Raw genomic sequence first — 18793 nt, forward strand, 5'->3', positions numbered from 1 at the left:
AGAAGTGACACAGTCTGAATATAGTTCATGTGTCTCTCAGTCTCTGGCCATCAACATATCTGAATAATAAGCCGATGTGTAGCCTACTGCCTGTTCAGTGCTCTGTTCTCTGTTTCCGTCAGATACCCGAGTGTGTTTTCTATGGGATGTATGAGAAGATCCTGCTGTTTCGTCATGACCAGACATCAGAGAACGTGCTGCAGCTGCTGCGCTCTGCCTCTCAGATCCAGGAGGGAGACCTGGTGGAGGCCGTGCTGTCAGGTAAAAGAGTATGGATGGTGGCGTCACAGCTGAATTAGGAGATGGGGATTAAAATATTCACTGTTCTCCTCGGTATCTTTCCTCATCGTTCCGGACGCCATTTCAACCAGTTAGAAATGACACGATATGGTTTATAATAGACATTCAGCAGGTCAAAGCCAAAAGAGAAAGCACGGGACAGTTAACGGGAAAGCACAGAAAGTGTGTGAGGTGAATTTAAGACAAACATCAAACTCCTTCTCGGAGACAAAACTCAAGTCAAATGTGTACACACAGACATGTAACACATATTGAATCACACGCTTCCCAAGGATATTATTATCTCTGATAGCCGTCCAGAATAAACATCCATAAATCCAAGTCACAGAAAAAAGACGCTTCAGAACCTGAGAATCTTCCTGTTTTTAAGTTTTCTTAAGTATCAAAGTAATCCATTGACAATTATCTGTACATCCATGGGTACACTGCAAACAGGAGCTGCTAACAGCTAATCAGCTACTTTTATTGGTGTAAAGTTCTGTCTGTCTCATGTACGTCTGTCAGGATACAGTGACAGTTTTAACAAATATGCCAAAAGCTTTTAAAGATGTCAGTAATTCTGCAGCCTCAAATCTTCAGGCGGTAAAGAAGGAAACTATAGAGGACACGTCTGGTAAAAACATGTAGTGACTCTGCCAAATATATATCTCTAAATTAAGGGAAGGGAAATCAGCATCTCGATACGCCACACCTGTGAGGTGGATGGATTATCTCGGCAAAGGAGAAGTGCTAACTAACACAGATTTTGACAGATTTCTGTACAATATTTGAGAGAAATGGGCTTTTTGTGTAAATAGAGAAAGTCTTAGATCTTTGAGTTCAGCTCACAATGAATAGGAGCCTAAACAAAAGTGTTGCGTTTATAATTTTGTTTAGTGCATATGTATATATGTATGGAAATCAAATGGTAATGGCACTGTATGCAATTCAAATGATCTCCACCTTTACCAGATGCAACATTTAAGTGATGACCACATTAATGCATCAAAAATTATAATCTGTAAAGCCATATCTACTATTCTGAAATGGGCCATTCTGAAAAAAATTGTATTTTTACCTTTTGTACTGAAAAGGTAAGTATATTTCCACACTTTGGTATTACTACTATTACTCAATGAACAAATCCCAAGAAAAGACCAAAACCAACGATCAGTTTAAATCACAAGAGGATTCTGGATAGTTTTATTTGGAAGATAAATCTATATAAATAAAGACATCAAAGTAAAGAACTTGGTTTAGTGGATAGGTTTTGTAAACATATCGAGCAGCCTGATAAACACCTAAAAGAATCCAGATGTGTTTAATAAAGATCTTCCATCTCAGTTTGGTGTCAGACTTGTCTGTCTGGCTGCCGTCCAGCTCAGGACTCAGGTGTTCACGCCGCGTTACGCTAACGGCCTCACAGCTGCTGCTTCCCAATTTCCTGCCTCTTTGTCACCACCCAGTGCAGTGTGTGTGTGTGTGTGTGTGTGTGTGTATACATTCGCACAATACCTGTCTGTAGCTGTGTGTTTATTTTAATGAATGTGTTTCTACACTCTGCATGTGCAACTTTTTGCCATTCTTTCTAAATGTCTATTTTTATTAATGCTAGCATGCGGTTTTATTTTCCGACATGTCTTATCTGTTTTATGACTTTTTATTATATTTGTTTTCATCTGATATTATTGTTGTAATTGTTGTATTGGCTTGATTGTCTGATATGATTTGCCTCATTGCCTCCTGAAATATTTTAATCTTGGTTCAACCACATAAAACTCTGTAACTTTGTTTTAAAAAATGCTGTAGAAATAGTAATTATCATTATCATAATAGTTATTATGCAGGTGCCTGTTATGATCGTGGCTCTGGTAATAGCACAAAAAGGTAATTCCCTGGCAGTGGCAAATAGCTTTGGTTTTATATTTGATCTGATTACAATAATGTTTAAGTTGAGATATACAAGAAATGTTTTATTGTTACTGTGTAAAGGTAAAACTGCTGGTAAAAAGCACGATTCCTTTAATGTTCGACCACAATATTGCACGTTTTGCGCAACAGTTTACCCCAACTTTCGTAAAGATCTAGACACTGTTGGTTGGTATCACACATGTCTGCTGCGTCTTCTAAACAAAACAAGGAAGTGAGTTTGCTGACATATGACAACGTCTGCGGGAAACAGGGATGATAGGTCAAATTTGCGGTGATTTTATTGAGATGTGTTGAACTTGTGTTAATAGTTGCGACTGCGACATCGCAAAATCTTGGAGTGACTGGTTTATACTAAACAATTTCGGAGTGGTGGTTCCAGGGACTTGGGATCTCACAAAATCTCACGTGATGACAAAAACAAACATGGAGGTAGAGTGTCGTCATCAGCTGGTTGCACGGAAACTGGGAAAAAGAAAAGAAAACTGTGGATGAACTCAAGGCTGAAGAAGAGTGTATCAGGATGGTTTAAACCCTTTATAGTGCGAGCAAATACACAACACGTGACACTTCCCAGTCAGTTTGCTCTCATTGGCTGTAGTGGGATTATGATCTGAGGTTTTTTACGATTTCTAATATAAAACATGTTTGACATTTACAATTCAAAATAGGTAAGCCTCCGATCCAGTCAGCGACTTTAAGATTATGCCTGTAAACCCCTACCACCACAGGATCATTTGGGCCGATATTTGGTTCCTGCCAGCCTCGGATTGGGAAGCTGACCCAAAACCAGCCCAATTATGCTTTAGTGTGCAGACAAAAAAAATACACTTTATATATTTTATTCAATTCCTTCCAAGTATTCACTACACACTGTATATTACATATTGTGAGTCTGGATGGACATGGATGTAGATTGCAACTTGACTGGTTGGCAGGCAAATGATTGTGGGGCTGTAATTCTAATTCTAAAAGAGCCTGACTGTTGTAAAACATTCAGCCTTTGGAGTTTCCTATAGGTGCTTTTGTGCCAGTTAAAGCATAAGCACTGAAAGAAGTTTAAGAATAACCTCAAATACAGCACTAAATTTCCAGCTCTGAAAGAGAAGCAGCAGTTGAAACAGAAGCACTGAAATAAATTTAAGTGGATTCAGTTTCAATAAGCAGTTACAGAAGTGAACATGCTACAAGGATTTGAAGAGTCAGGGACTGTAATGAGTTCAGGTGTTGGCTGAAATTCACATGATGTAATTTAAGCTCTAAAAGAAATGGAAGAAAATCAAAAAACAAGTAATGAAATGAGTTAAAATGTCAGTAAAAAACCCCTGAAAGTAGCGCTGAATGGTGCTGAAGGAGTACTGAGTACTCATCTTTACTCACTGACTTCTTTCTAAACTTTTTTTTGTTTGTCTTCCTCCCACCTTTTCTCATCTTCCTACTTCACTCCTCTTTCTCCTTATCCTCCTCCTCTTTCTCTCCCTCCTGATTATATTCCACCTTGTTTACAGTGCCCCCACCATCTTTCATTAATCCTTCAATCCCTCTCACATCTTCCCTCTATTCCACCTCCTTTATCCTCTCTACCTTTTCTCATCCCTCCTCCTCTGTCAGGATGCTGACACTTAAAAACACTTTTGTTAACAGCTCTCTGCCAGTCCCAGCGACAGCTCGAAGTGTGGAGGAAACAAACAGGAAATTGACTTTGTACGGCTTAACAGGTGCCTCCAGCCAAGCCAGCTAATTGGTCATAAATGACCTGTAAAAAAACATCCTGATAATCCCAGAAACACTCATCCAGACAGGTTTTATTGGCTGTGATTTTAACCAGGGACCTAGTTGAAAAACTCTGTTTCCGCCTGTTTTTTAATCTTCATACACAGCGATTAAGGATTTCACTGCTCCGCTATGATTTATTGTTTTCATTAGTTCTTGTTATGAAGAAACCAAAATGCAATACTGTGCAAATGAAAACAATTTAATAAATAAATAATATCTGACTCAAGTCAACCAAAGTACATCAGGGTAATGAAACCAACACGTCCTCATACATAAACAACGGAATCTGTCAATAATTGATGTCTCCAAAACGACCCATATGAGTGTTTTTAATGAATCCCAGAGTGTTTTCTGCTCCCCATTATAACACATCTGTAGGGTGAACCGGTTGACAAGCATACGATCACATTTTAGGCACACACCCCTGTGATGGCTAGGGTTAGGGTAAGGGGCTTTGGGGGACTGTCTACGCCTTTGTTAGCTTTGTTAGCTAATGCTACAAAACCCCGCTAACACTAATGCTAGCTAGCTGAAGGCTACAAGAAATGCTACAAAACGCTACCTACGTTTTGTGCAAAAATGCAAAAAAAACCCACTACAAAACAAACAAAAAACACCAAAATTATTACTAATGCTTGCTAGCTGCCTAATGCTAACAATACTACAAAAAATGGTACAAAAAACTGATGAACCAAAACTGGTGTTGGCTTTTTGTTTCACACGGGAACCAAACTCCGGTCTCCTGGGTTCAGGTTGCCCAATCATCTAACCCTCCACCTTACCCACCACCTCCAAAACTGGTTATTTATTTCATATACCTGGTGTTTTCCCTGAAATTTCACATGCACTTTGTCACACGGCTGCAAGAGATCGCTCACACTGTAACATTTTGTCGTTTTAAGCCCTTCAACAATCGAGGTGAGGATAGGCTGAATTAAACCCAAATTTAAAAGATATAGTGATTTTATGTCACTGCATATGTTGAACCAGCTCTGCAGTCGTCTTGAGGTGTGCCATGATATGAAGTCATAAACATAGGAACAATGTACTATCCGTCCCGTTGACGTGAAGGTGGAAAAGGTGTAAACACCGACTTATTTTAAGCTTAAAAATTAGCCAACCTACACCATGCTTACTAAGACTCATGTTTGTTTCATGACCAGTGTTTCCATGTAACAAGCATCTGCAAAAGCAATTAGCAGCAGCAGTTTTAACATAGTTCCAGACTTCTGAATCACAGCCCTGATCTCTGATTTCTTCAGACGTGTTGTACTCATTGACGGCTGTTTCCCCTTATTCCCACAGTTGGAGAAACAATTGACCAATCAGGGTTTTAAAGGAATGATTAAACAAAGGATTATAGGTCCCATATTATACAAAACCTAAATATTTGTCCCCGGTGTTTCTAAAGACCCCCAAACTATACTATACCAAACCATCCTCTCTTTTATTCTCCTGCTCATTCATTCAGTAAATGTGTGTGCAAGCACAGTGTTTGAATTTGCCTCCATTCTTGACGTCAAGAACGGATCTGCGAAGCAAAATGGTGAAATTGAAGTGAGCAGCTAAAGGTCACTGTGGCTTTTTCACTGTGGAGGAAAAAGATCCCAAGAGAAAAACTCGATCAATCATCTGATCTGATCTAACTACTCTACGCGCCTTCTAGCTCCAAAACGTATTTGGGATTCCTCCAGGTTTTTTAATTGGCTTTAGCCTGACTTGTAGCTGCAAACTAACTAGCTTTTCACAGTCGGGAGTGCATTTTTGGAAGTGCTTTAGAGGAGCTATATCGAAATATCGAGATATATTTAGAGTATCGCCTAGCACACCACATCCGAATGTTCCTCCACGGCTGGTTTACAGTTTCTCCACCTGCAGTGTTTGTTTTCTAGTTGTGGGTTAACAAGCCAGCAGCAAACGCTCCTTAACGCTGCTAATTCCACCACAGAGAACACACACATAAACACACGCATTTATATTCAGACAAGGACTACCTAGGAATCCCTGCACACACATACACACACACACACTCATAGTAACACACAAACACACACACAAGTCATTTTCTGAAGCATATAATAACAGTTCGGGAGCTTGTTCAGACTTCCAAACGTATGTTGGACCTCCAAACAAAAGGCATAAACAATAATTTGAATAAATGGAGGTAATTTCCTGCAGCAGAATGTCTAATCAGAGCCGTATTCTACTGGAGGACCACAGCGCAGGGCGAGTGGCGTGTGTGAAAGAAAACGAAAAGGCGAGAGAGATTTAGAAATACATGCAGAGAGAGAGAGAGAGAGTGTCGTGGAGAGAAAAAGAGAGAAAGACAGCAAAAACGATATCCCAAACTACCCATCATTCCTTGCCAAGCCTGCTGGCCAACTAAACAAACACTCGGTCCATCTGCGCCCGCTAAGAGCCTCTCATACCTCCAAAACATTTACAAAATACCCGCTAACAACCCATTCATTACTCTTTTTCTCTGGTGTTCTGTTTATATCCCTCCTTTGCCTCTCTCTCCGTATCAGGCTAGTTAAAGGATAACTGGTGATATTCTACATTTTTCTTCTTGTCAACATGTGCAGACTCAAACCAACACTGACTTCTTCTTCTTCTCCTTAAATTGCGATTCGTATAGAATTTGTGCACATGCAATGAAGAATGTGTGAAGGTGCAGCTGTTGTGTTTGTTAAAGTTTGCAAATCAAAGTATTTTCCTTTTATTATGTGTGACTATTTTCTACAACTAAAAATTCCACAGTCACAGGTGCTCAGTTGTTTTGCACCAATTAGGCCTTCATACAAACGGGACTTGTGCACACGCTGCCCCACAATCCCTCAGCATTGCCTGTTTCCCAGAACAACATTTGTACTTCAATACAATGTTAGCCCAACTTCAGTCAATATTTACTAGTTTGTTTTGCTTTTCACTGTAGTTTTAACGTCAACCCACACTGAAGTGTTTCAGCAGCGGAGCGTTTAGCCCTACGTTGTTGACATGTTGTTGATTTGTCCTTTTGTGTGCTTCAACTACAGATAACAGCTCTCTCTGAACCGGTTTTGTTCGACTCTCCATATGCTCTATATTCCACATGGAGCATTTCAGAATAAGAGCGTTTTGCCTGCCTGATTTTACTGACTCAGATTGTGTTAATTTTTTCAGCTGTCCTTGATTTTTGTGCTTCTACTATGGCTAAGTAGGCTATCTAGTTAAATTGTTTCTCTTTTTGTTTGTTTTAACTGTGTTTATTCTTGATATACAATTGGGAGTTTGCACAGAGTATTTTATTTTGAAAATCAACTTTCTCTCTGCTGTTCTGTGTCTGACTTCCTGCCTGGTTCATCTGCTCTGTGCTGTTTGACGTGGCTTCCGTCAAAAATACACTGGCAGTGAATTTTAAACTCAAAAATAAAATAAAAATCACAAATCGAATCGAAATTGCAATATCTGGCAGAAAAATCGCAATTAGAATTAGATTCCTATTAATGCACTTGACGTAACCATATGGCGGGCTGCGGCGGCATGTGTTTGAAACTGTGCATGGAAAAAAACTGATGTTCATTAATCAGGAAATTACTGATCACAGAGTGCTGCATAGCTCATGAAACCACAACAGAGGAAGTGGTCTTACCATAACCCAGATGTTTTTTAATCACCTGTCTCGAAGCAAAGTCATTAAAACCCATATGTGACTAAACTTCCATCAGTTTTGAGGAGTTGAAATTTCTCTCCTTCGTCCCACAGGTGAAGCAGTGTGAATTTCTAAACTTGGTAAAACTGGGACATTTGGGTTGTCTTTTTAGGCTGCTCACAAAGGCCGGTTGATTCCCTCTTTGGTGTTGTGGATTCATCGGCAGGAGATCTCAGTGCAGCCGGTGCCCAACTGAGTTTTTGTGAAAACAGCTGGAGGATGTTTGGGCTTGGAGGGCTATTGTGGCCACCGGCTCAGTCACCCCAGATCAGCAGCTGCTCGTCTCTGAGCCGATCTGAAAACGTTTTGGAAAACGTGGAAAAGAGAAATCCCTTCCGAATAAGATTTTTGAATTATAAAAGGTTTGTTTGCTTTGCAATGTTGCAAAAGTACTTTATGAAATATTGATTTTACATGAATATCAAAACTACAACTATTGTTTCCTGGTGAGTCAACATGTGTGAAAGATGCTTCTCTTTTTCTGATGTTTCTGATAAGTTGGTTGATCGATCACTTAATTAACTGGCAGAATGACCGACTCAAACTGCTTTTAGGGATGAAACTTCAAATAAAACACCAATTGCTTTCAGCCCTGACACTTAAATATTTACTTCAGCTGACACCAACACCAACTTTCACTGCTTATACTTCAGGTGACGCTTGACTTCTCTACTCCTTTTAGTGCTTAGACTGACATTTCATATCCTCTCAGAACTATTACTTTAAATGACACTTCAACTCTTTTCAGCTGTTACACATCAACAGACATTTCCCCTCATTTCAGTGCCTTATCGATACTTGTGTAAGTTTGGATTCCTTTAAGCATCAACCATCTCGGCTTCTTCTATTTCAACTCATTTCATTGCTTTCACTTCATGCCTAAATTTTCAATGGACACTCCTTTTGGGATTCCTTTTACATCTGATATTTAAACCCCTTTAGTGCCTACGTTTCATGTTCAGATTTCAAGTGACACTTCATATCCTCTTAGAACTTGGGAGTGCCTGTTGAGGAGTAAGTAGGGATGGGTTGTCACTACTCGCTACCTTTATGGTATCAAGTAACGATTGGTTTTCTGTTGGTTTCATCTTCTGGTGTCATTCAACACTTCTCTGTACATTTGTATTTGCTGTTCACATCACTTGTCACTGAAACATCACTCAAACATTTTTGTGGCGCAGCAGCGATCAGCTGATTTTACTCAAAGCTGCGGCTGCTTCAGGCGTAGTTGGTTTGATCGGCGGTTTGTGAGTCTTTAGTGCAGCTTAGTGACTTGTTTAAGACTCGTTTTATACTTGTGACTGTCGTTTTTAGGGGTTTGCGACTCACCAATAAAGGAAAAACCACTCGCGGAGATCTTTCAATTGAGTTTATTGATCAAAGGTTAACAAAATATTTTTCTGTTGTATACTTTCAACACATGTATCAAAAAATTACACTTCAACATGCAGCTTGGAGGAGGCAGGGATTGAACTGTCAACCTTCCAGTTAACAGGCAACCTGCTCTACCTCCTGAGCCAGAGCCACACATAGCATTAGCATGTTGTAGTCTTTCCCCATATAATACTACCCATGAGGATGAACTAAATAGGATGAGGAGGATCTGATACAATTTCGCAATACTTTTATGTAACACTTGTTTAAAACAAGAAAAAATAAATTAGATAACCTTGCTTGTCCATAACAACAATAAAAATAATAATAGGCTACCGATCAACTACTATGGCTTCAACAGGTGGCATTTTATGCATGGTATCGAATGAAGTCCTCTATTGGTATCGGTATCACTTTAAGGGTACTGGTTTTGTTACTGGTATCATAAAATTTTAAATGATACCCATCCCTAGGTGTAAGCATTTAAAGGAGTTCAACCGTATGTTGAAGTGAAACTCAGAGCACATCCACTTCAACTTCCACTGCATGGTTCAACATTTTAAGCCTTTTAATCTGTTTTTAGTATTTCATCTGTGATTTTTCAGCAGAGCTGTGCAGAGGTAAATTATGAAACGACAGATTAAATAAATGATTGAATTCACAATTTTCTGCAGCTTCAGCCACAGTGGAAGACTTCCAGATCCGTCCACACTGTCTGTTTGTTCACTCGTATCGAGCTCCAGCCTTCTGCGACCACTGTGGAGAGATGCTGTGGGGACTCGTACGACAGGGGCTCAAATGTGAAGGTACTTACTAACTAATGCTGTTTTCTTTGTTGTTTATAAATTTTATAAATTTGAGTTATACAAATTAGATACTGGTTAATAAATTTGGGGTATTCTCTCCTTCTGTCCAGGCTGTGGTCTAAATTATCACAAGCGTTGTGCCTTTAAGATCCCCAATAACTGCAGCGGAGTGAGGAGGCGACGCTCGTCGAACGTCTCCCTGACGGGGGGGCTGGTAAACGTGGGCCGCCCCCTGTCTGCTGAGCCCTCACCGCCCCACTACACCGATGATGCTTTGCTGGTCAGTAGACTGAGGCTCAGGCTCATCACATATGTCCTAAACATGTCTGTACTGGTATTTGTGGACGTAAATATAAACTCTTCAAACTCTTTGTATACAGAATATGTGTCTTACTACAACTCCAAATCCGAAATCCAAAGACTGACAGACATACTGAGTTTAGTTTTAACTAAGCTAGGGGTTTAGCAAACAGCAGGACCAAACAGCAGCCTGTTCTGGTTCTTATATCACTGCCAGATGTAGCTCTTTGACAGGTTTGGCTTGCAATTAGGGGGGTCAAACATCACTATAACTATCTTTCTTATTTTTTTCTCTCTCATTGTTCAGTCTCCAGTCAGTCCCAGCATGGAGGTAAGTCCCACTACTTTTAGCCATAATAATACGGAGATGTACTGCACTTGCATTTAAACAGTTATGCTTCTGGTTATTTAACACATGGGATTGTAAAGATATTTGTTTACTCCTCTAATGTTCTAATTCATTGCATTGGTCATGAGTCCATGAGATTATTATTGTTTGTAGCATGGCAATGAATCTATCAGATGCTTGATTCAATATTCTGACGCTCGGAAGGTCCATGAAACTAAAAAGATAAGAAAGGGGTTTAGAGTCCCTGAGAACAGTTTTAAACCTGAAAATGACACCATTTGATTTGTAATCCTGGTCGAAAATTAATGCTGGCCAGCAACCAAATACTGTTTATCTGCCAGTTTCTCAAGTAACCAACCACAGTCTGGAACCTGTTATAAGCACCAGTAATGATGCAAGTTGCTTGTAAATGAATCTATTTAAGTAAAACTACTTTTCTGGTCCAACGATGATGTCCAATGATGTCATGACAGCTTCTCCACTCTGGTCTCCTGATTTTTGTCTCTGCTCACAGCAGAAGAACCAATTAGATTACTTCCCTGGCAGAGAGCGGCGCTCTAGCTCCCAGTCGTATGTCGGCCGTCCCATTGAACTGGACAAGATCTTGCTGTCGAAGGTCAAAGTTCCTCACACCTTTGTGATCCACTCGTACACCCGGCCCACCGTCTGCCAGCACTGCAAAAAGCTGCTGAAAGGCCTCTTCAGACAGGGCCTGCAGTGTAAAGGTGAGCATCTTGTAAACTGCTCTACAACTCTGAAGCTTCTCTAGCGCCACCTACACACTGCAGCATGCACGACAGTCACATCCTGATGATTTATTCTCAGCAGCAGTGGAGATAAAAATGTTAAGTTTGTGCAGAGGGTGGCGCTAGAGGAAAGGTTTTTATCCTGCAGCTCAAAATTTACATCCAATGCAGGAGTTAGCGTAGCATAGTAGGAAGTAAGAACGGGGAAATCAATAGGTGCAGGTTAACAACAGAATTATACGAGTTCAAATTATTTACAATTTTACTAATGTTATTGTCATTATCCTCTGATAATATCTTTGTGTTTTTGACCATACATGTACCGTAAAATTTGAACTACTCCCAGTTAGACGCCTGTCCCTTTTACTGGCCTGGTTTGGCTACATGTTTTGACAAATAAAAAGCAGGTCTCAATTAGATGCTTGGTTTGGTTTTTATAGAAGTTTTCTGGATGTATAAAACATCTTAAAGCCCACCAGGTCGCCCACTTGAGACAAGCTGCTTAGATCGCATGTAAATGTTAAAACTTTTCAATATGGACACGATACACATTGTAAGATCAGTTAGATTCTTCACCATTCAGTTCATTTTATGGACATTCAGATTTACTGGTTTAGTAAACAAGAGAGATGAAAAATGTTTCATACTGGTTAAAATAAACAAATTGATAATTGATAGTAGCCTGTTTCCCATCTTTGCTGAGCAAAAGGCTTTGTTAGAAAGGCATATAAAAAGCCTGTCCCATATAAACGCCTATCCAAAATATAGACGTTCAGTGAAGCAAATAAAATAATAAATAATGATATTTCCTGAAATAGAGGAAAATTCTATCCCCTCTCTGAAACTGTCTAGACATTTGAGAATGTTTTGATTTTGCATGTCATATTTAAATCAGATTTAACTCTCGCCCAGCTCTGCATAGAAATGAATGGATAGTGACGTCCTGTGTGACCGCAGTACTTGGCTACATGGGCTGCGTCCTGATTTGAATAAAATTATGTACTCATTCAAACTTAGTGGGGTTTTAAGTGACAGCCCTACTGTACTATTAACACTTTGTTAAAGTTTACGCATCTGTGGTTAAAGCCAGTTTCTCTCCTTCCTCGTTTCTCTCTCTCAGATTGTAAATTTAACTGTCATAAACGATGTGCTCCAAAAGTGCCAAACAACTGCCTGGGAGAAGTTTCGAAAAATGGAGGCAAGTTTCAACACACACACCTGATTTTATCTACCTGATAGGACCCTCCTTGATTTTACAACTACAGTCATAAACTCAACCTGAACCTAATTCTAACCTTAAAACTCACTTGTGGGCGTGTTTTTGCTTTACAGAGCTGCTGAGCCCGGGGGCGGAGTCAGATGTCGTCATGGTCGAGGGTTGCCTAGATGACCATGATCTCGACAGAGGTGGCGGCCTGTTGGACGACATGGATGAAGCGCTGTCTTCAGAGGGTGGTCTACTGCTCGAGGCGGGGACCGGCGACCTCTGCGACCTGCACGACCCTGACCTGGACGAGTCCAACCGGGCCATCAGGTACAGAAACCCAGACGCAGGCATGTTTCCCAGCCTTAAACCCAGTCTTCGCCCTAAAATGTTGTGATTTACGTTATGGGGACTTGCGTTTTATCCCAAAAGGGGAGTGACTCCCTACAATGGCGTGAGGTTTTATTTTGTCCCACCCCCCCTGCAGCCCATCCACCAGTAATAACATCCCTCTGATGCGAGTCGTTCAGTCTGTGAAACACACAAAGAGGAAGAGCAGCAGCGTGATGAAGGAGGGCTGGATGGTTCACTACACCAGCAAGGACACTCTGGTACTGTACCTGTTTGTTTACCTGCCTGCTCTCCTGTCTGTCTGTTAACTTACCTGTTTGTTTGTCTGCCTTGTCTACCTGTTCCAACCAACCATAATTTGGTCTCTTCACCATTAATGACCTGATTGTTGGGAAAAAAAACGCGCTTTTACGATAAATAAAGAATATACAGTATATCACAAGTATTTACTCATAGATTGGGGTAAAAAACACACAGTTGTTGATAAGATTTCATGTGACAACATGAAGTGAGATTGATGCATCTAAATACATCTTGGAGATTCAAGCAGCACATTTGAGAAGAGCCACTCTGATCATCCCTGTCCATTACAGCAGGTAGATGAACTATGTAACAGTGGACAGAGGAAAGCCCAATCTGAAGACTCTGATCTGCAGTCGTAAAAATGTACAGAAGTCTTATTGTGCAAATAAACAGGTGGACTGCATGTGCACCACTGCAGCTCCTTTGGTATAAGAGTAAAAATCTTCTGATTGAAAAACAAATTTGAGATACTTGTATTTCAAGTTTATGCAACCTCCTACTTTTTACTCCACCAGACCTCAGAGGCACATTCTGTACTTTGTCAGGTTTTGCCATGTGCTCAGGCAGAAACAGGTTGTAGCACCCAAATGCAAACAGTAACATAGCAGGTTCTTTTGATTTAGTAAAGAAAAAACTTAATTGTCCAACTTAAACACAATATCCAACAAAGAATGGTTACTCTGGAAAGGCAGCGGAAATCCAAACACTAACTAAACAAATAATGATGTATGCTGGAGAGAAACTATCATCCAAGAACAAACCAACGGGCAGGGAATCAGGCAGACATGTTGAGAGAGAGTACACACAATATGAACACATGAATGACAAGAATCCAGCAAAGACAGAACAGAACAGAACAGCAGGCAGTATATACAGGAGCTAGAGAGTAGGGAGGGAACAAACAGGTGAGACACATCAGGATAATCAGGACAGAACACAGACTGGAAGCAAAACAAACACCAGGAACAGACCATCACCACACTAAAGCAGGAAATGGAACAACATGCAGAAACAAGAACCGAACAGACAGAACCCACAGATCGAAAGCTAACTGAATGGAGAAAAGCATGATGTGAGCACCTGTGACACAAACAGTTTACCAAAATAAACCAAAAACAAACAGTCACATGGACACACACACAGAGCGGATCTTTACATCTCTACGCTAGAGTTGCTCTGTATGAGTTTGTTGTATCACGCTGCAGGTTTGTGAGTCGCTGAGGCCCCAAACTGTTCACCCATTAAGGATGAGACTGTGTGAAACAGGACAGAGTGTCCCAGACCGAGATCAGCTGACATCACTGCAGATATTTCACTACCAGAACTGAACTGCTCAGGTTGTGGGATTGGTTGTAAAGGAATTACAGATTCAAAGATTTAAATAATTGATCCTACACATTTTTTGACCCGATTTTACAGTCGTAACATTTCGGATAATTTTTTTTTTTACATTCCTCTCTGAATAATTTTAGTTACTTAAACCACAAACAACTTGGCTTGTTTTTAGTTTTAATACAAGAATAAATATGACAAAAATGTAAATATTGTTTGTGAACATGCTGACAGTTGACAGTTTCTGGTCCAGATTCTATTATTTTATTTATTTTATCTCATTGGTTGTTGTTTTCTTTTTTTTCATACTTAGGCCAGACAAGAGTTTTTGTTAAAAATAAAAAAAATAAATGAGCTGATAACTAGATGTGATGTGAAAATTAGGCATATTATTAATATCAGCTGATTAAATTTCTAACAATAAGAGAACTGTTAAAAGAAAAAGTATTATTTTGATTTTATTGACACCTTTTCTGCCACTTGTGGTTTTGTGTTGGTGCAGATTTGTTTGGCAGATTTGTCTTCAAAACTGAGACACACTTTCAAGTTTTTTTTAAACAAAAGTGTAATAAAATAAATATTTTTTCATCCTGAGGTGTTGCTGATCTGGATCTTTCAGCTCTGTGTAAAAAGCTGAAAGAAGCTGAATCCGATTCAGAGTTGAGTGACGCCAGCGTTTCTCTTCCCCATTTCTGTGTCCATTTTCCTCTTGCCTTTCTCTTTTTTCTCTCACTCTTTCCATTCCTCCCCGCCTGCTGTTTCATCTTAATTCTCGTTTCTTCTTTCCTCCTCTCCATCTCTGCGTTTCAGAGGAAGAGACATTACTGGCGCCTGGACAGTAAATGCATCACGCTGTTTCAGAACGACACAGGAAGTAAATACTATAAGGTAAGACAAGCTCCGTAGCCGTCTGCTTCATCAAAGGTTTCTGGGGAAAGCAGGACAGTTCTTGTGTGTTTAGAGTTTGTGCTCATTTCTTACATTTTCTTCCTTCTTGTGTAAAATTTTCCTCTTAAGGCATCAGTGCACTACAGATACAGACTAACTGCCTGTGCATGAGTTCAAACTACTGTTGAACTCTGCTGGTTTGTGTTAGGACAGCAGGAAACTCTCACCATTCTTTCAGTTCCTGCCTGTGCAGTTTAATAAATGGACAAATTCTCCCAAATCTTCCTCAAACCGGTTCACATAAAATATATATCGTTACAGCAGAAGACGTTTGTACTGAAAACTACGAACATGTCCATAGATATAATGGTGGCAAAATTCCTAGTAACTGTTGAAACAGTGGGTCCTTGATTTAAAACAGAAGTTATCAAAAGTAACTTCTCCAGACTAGCCAACGAAAAGTTTTAAAACAAGAAAGAGCAGTATTTTTCTTAGTATTACAGGGTAAAGCTGTAAAGATTAATTATAATATGAATGCATGAGTTACTTCAGTTAGATTTCACCTTTATTGTTTGTATTTCCAAACAATAGAATTCACTTTTACACAAGATAACACACACTAAAGGAGCTTTAAAAGATTAGGGTGACCCAAGTTAAACAAAGTCCTCTCAGGTAAGCTTCCACCAATCCAATTCAAAGAGCAGAACAGACATTTGGCAGTATTGGTAGGTGGGAAGCTGGTGCAGGATCATGTCCTTGTTGTTGCAAGGATCTATTTTGAGTACATCAGTGTACATTTACAGCTATGTATATACTCCAGGGGTACTGGACCAGTAGAGATTTTTTTCTTCATCCTCGGCCCCTCTTCTCTCTGCAGGAGATCCCTTTGTCAGAGATCTTATCTCTGGAACCGGCACAGACCTTCTCTCTGCTTCCTGATGGAGCCAATATTCACTGCTTTGAGATCGCCACAGCGTCACTGGTTTACTACGTCGGAGAGAACCTGCAGAGAGCTGACTCATCTGTGACTGGCAGCAGCATTCTGGTGAATAATATGATGCTCTGTGCATAGATAGATGGATGGATGGAGATCCAGCAACATCCTAGTTCACATTATTACAAAATGGGATGAGTTATAGAGCTTCCTCTCCTAAGGGTTTAAGTCTTTGTCTGAAGACACTCCACTTCTCAACTAGCATTTTGTGGAGGGGGTTAGACATTTTTCAGGATACTAAGCAACTTGGACAGCATCCTCTTCTCCGTAACCGCCTCCAGAGACTCTAGCTGAACTCCTCCTCCAATCACTGAGCTAACTACATGTAGTGTAGCTACATTAGCATGTTCTCTTACTTACAATGTCTGTGTCCATTACTCTCTAGGGGTCTACTGCTCACTGTCTGTGATGACCCACTGAGCAGGTGCAAGATGAAGCAAAGTTTGGCCTCATTTAATTGAAAACCTTGGGTAAACTTGCTTTACTGACTACTTCTACGGACTGGTTCCAGGTCAGCGGGGTGGGGCAGGATGTAGCTCGGATGTGGGAGATGGCCATCCAGCACGCTCTGATGCCGGCTGTCTCTACAGGAGTTTCCCACGGCTCTCACCGCGGCGGACACAGTAAGACATCATCACAGCTCACTTACAATTTAAAACCCGCACACACGTATGCTGATATTATTAGTAGTATTTGTCTTTAAATCTGGTTCTTTGTTTTGATTATTTATTATTCATATTATCTTTAATTGTTTTTTATATTTTGTTTTTTAAAAGGTTTTGTCCTAGAGGGCACCTACGTCTGCTTCTTCTATACAGTCTATTGTTTTGTCCTATCTTTTGGAGACAATGCTGTCAGACGCTAACATTGTTGAACATGAAAGTTCAAATTCAAGAAAGTTTGATTAATTTTAGGTTAAATTGCTTGGACATCAAATTGTATCAAATTCAACTTTAGGTAGCAAACAGCCTTGAGTTGATTTTGGTTGATCCCACTTTATTTTGATTTGTTGGAAAAATGAGTAGGGTTTTAGGCTAAACCTTAAACTAGTCTGGGCCCAACCTGTCAAGTCGCAACTTTGGTGTCTCAATTAAAACCTTCTCATTGCAATCAAAGTTAGAATAAAATTCCTATGGAGTGCACCAAGACTCAATTCTGGATCCACTTCTTTTCCACCCAGCTATATATATCTGTCCATCCTGATGGCCTGAACATGAGTTGTTAAGATTTTAGTAGTGTTAGTGTGACCTACGATTACAAGTAACGATTACAAGTAACGACTTGATTCCACCGGGCATGGCTGTGTCACATTCGGCTGCGGCCATTGGAGCTGATCACGGCCATATTAGACAATGGTTACAGTGTTTTCCATACATTGATTTATTTGTGGCAGTCCGCCACAATATCAGCGCTGACCGCCACATATTGATTCTCGATATTGATGTTTTTTTTTAACCCATTTAAAATGGGTAAACTTTCATTGTAGAGCTGCGTACAGCGTAAATATCCGCTGAGCCCCTCCTCTTGCTCGCTCTCTCTCTCCCTTTCTCTCTCACGAGCACAATTTCCTCGTTCATACAGAGATCCAGAAATAAACATGGATAGTATATCCGCCAATATGCCGCATTTTCTCATTCATACTAAACAAAATTTTGCAACATAATCCGGCAACCATGTGTGCTTTCACAGCCATCTGGCTTTTTGGAACCAGCGGCGTAGGTACATGTAATACAACACCAGCATGCTGTGGCTTTTCACTTCCCTGAAGATCAAATCAGACCCCCCCCTTTCCAATATTATGCCAAGTTCTGTGTGCCCCGAGAATTGCATGCACCTCGCGGGAGGTAACGCTCATACATGCTAAGAAAAGGTGGATAAAAATCTGGTGCACTTTGCTGTGCACCTTGATCAAAAGCAGTTATCACCACATCTTTTTGCTGAATCTCAAGGAATGCTTCACCAGATGCGCTGCAGCTCGTTTTAGATGCATTTCTGAAGCGGCTTTCCGATCTGCTAAACAGAAAAACTGCAGCAAGTCTATTTTTGATGAAAAGCAGAACCAGGCAGGAAGTCGGGCATATGAAACGGCATAGAGAATCTGGTCAGTTTTCAAAATAACACCCTGTGCAGACTCCCGATAGTATATCAATAATAAACACAATTAAAACAGACAAAAAAGCATTTCACTATATAATAATAATAATAATCCTTATTTGTAGAGCACTTTTCAAAAACAAGTTACAAAGTGCTTTAACAAGTGTAAAGAATAATACAAAAAAAAAAAGATAAGAGCATGAAAATTTAATATAAAATTAGTAAAATACAATAAAATAAAAAGGGATAAAATAAAGTCAAATAAGATCGGGAAAAGCTCTCCTATAAAAGTATGTTTTAAGAAGGGACTTAAAAGAGTTCACTGACTCAGCCGACCTGATTTCCTCGGGCAGGCTGTTCCAGAGCCTCGGGGCCCT

At 40.1% G+C, this 18793-nt stretch overlaps 1 protein-coding gene across 7 annotated transcripts in view; it reads left to right on the forward strand.

Moving 5' to 3' along the window:
• prkd1 (protein kinase D1) overlaps nt 1–18793 on the forward strand; it is a 95674-nt gene that overhangs the window by 55115 nt on the left and 21766 nt on the right. For 6 of the 7 annotated variants that reach the window (XR_006827261.1, XM_046063586.1, XM_046063588.1 and 3 more), the window contains exons 2-12: nt 123–261; nt 9724–9855; nt 9966–10135; nt 10463–10486; nt 11019–11229; nt 12371–12448; nt 12583–12784; nt 12942–13065; nt 15251–15328; nt 16206–16373; nt 16834–16945. Coding sequence is in view for 6 of the 7 variants with exons in the window: in XM_046063584.1 (XP_045919540.1) it covers nt 123–261; nt 9724–9855; nt 9966–10135; nt 10463–10486; nt 11019–11229; nt 12371–12448; nt 12583–12784; nt 12942–13065; nt 15251–15328; nt 16206–16373; nt 16834–16945 (1438 nt within the window). In the remaining variant the exon portion in view is untranslated. The remainder of the gene's footprint in view (nt 1–122; nt 262–9723; nt 9856–9965; nt 10136–10462; nt 10487–11018; nt 11230–12370; nt 12449–12582; nt 12785–12941; nt 13066–15250; nt 15329–16205; nt 16374–16833; nt 16946–18793) is intronic. The other variant, XM_046063585.1, reaches the window with a different exon arrangement.

Source organism: Micropterus dolomieu, linkage group LG11 (assembly GCF_021292245.1).
Source record: "Micropterus dolomieu isolate WLL.071019.BEF.003 ecotype Adirondacks linkage group LG11, ASM2129224v1, whole genome shotgun sequence".
In the NCBI taxonomy this organism is placed as follows: Eukaryota; Metazoa; Chordata; class Actinopteri; order Centrarchiformes; family Centrarchidae; genus Micropterus; species Micropterus dolomieu.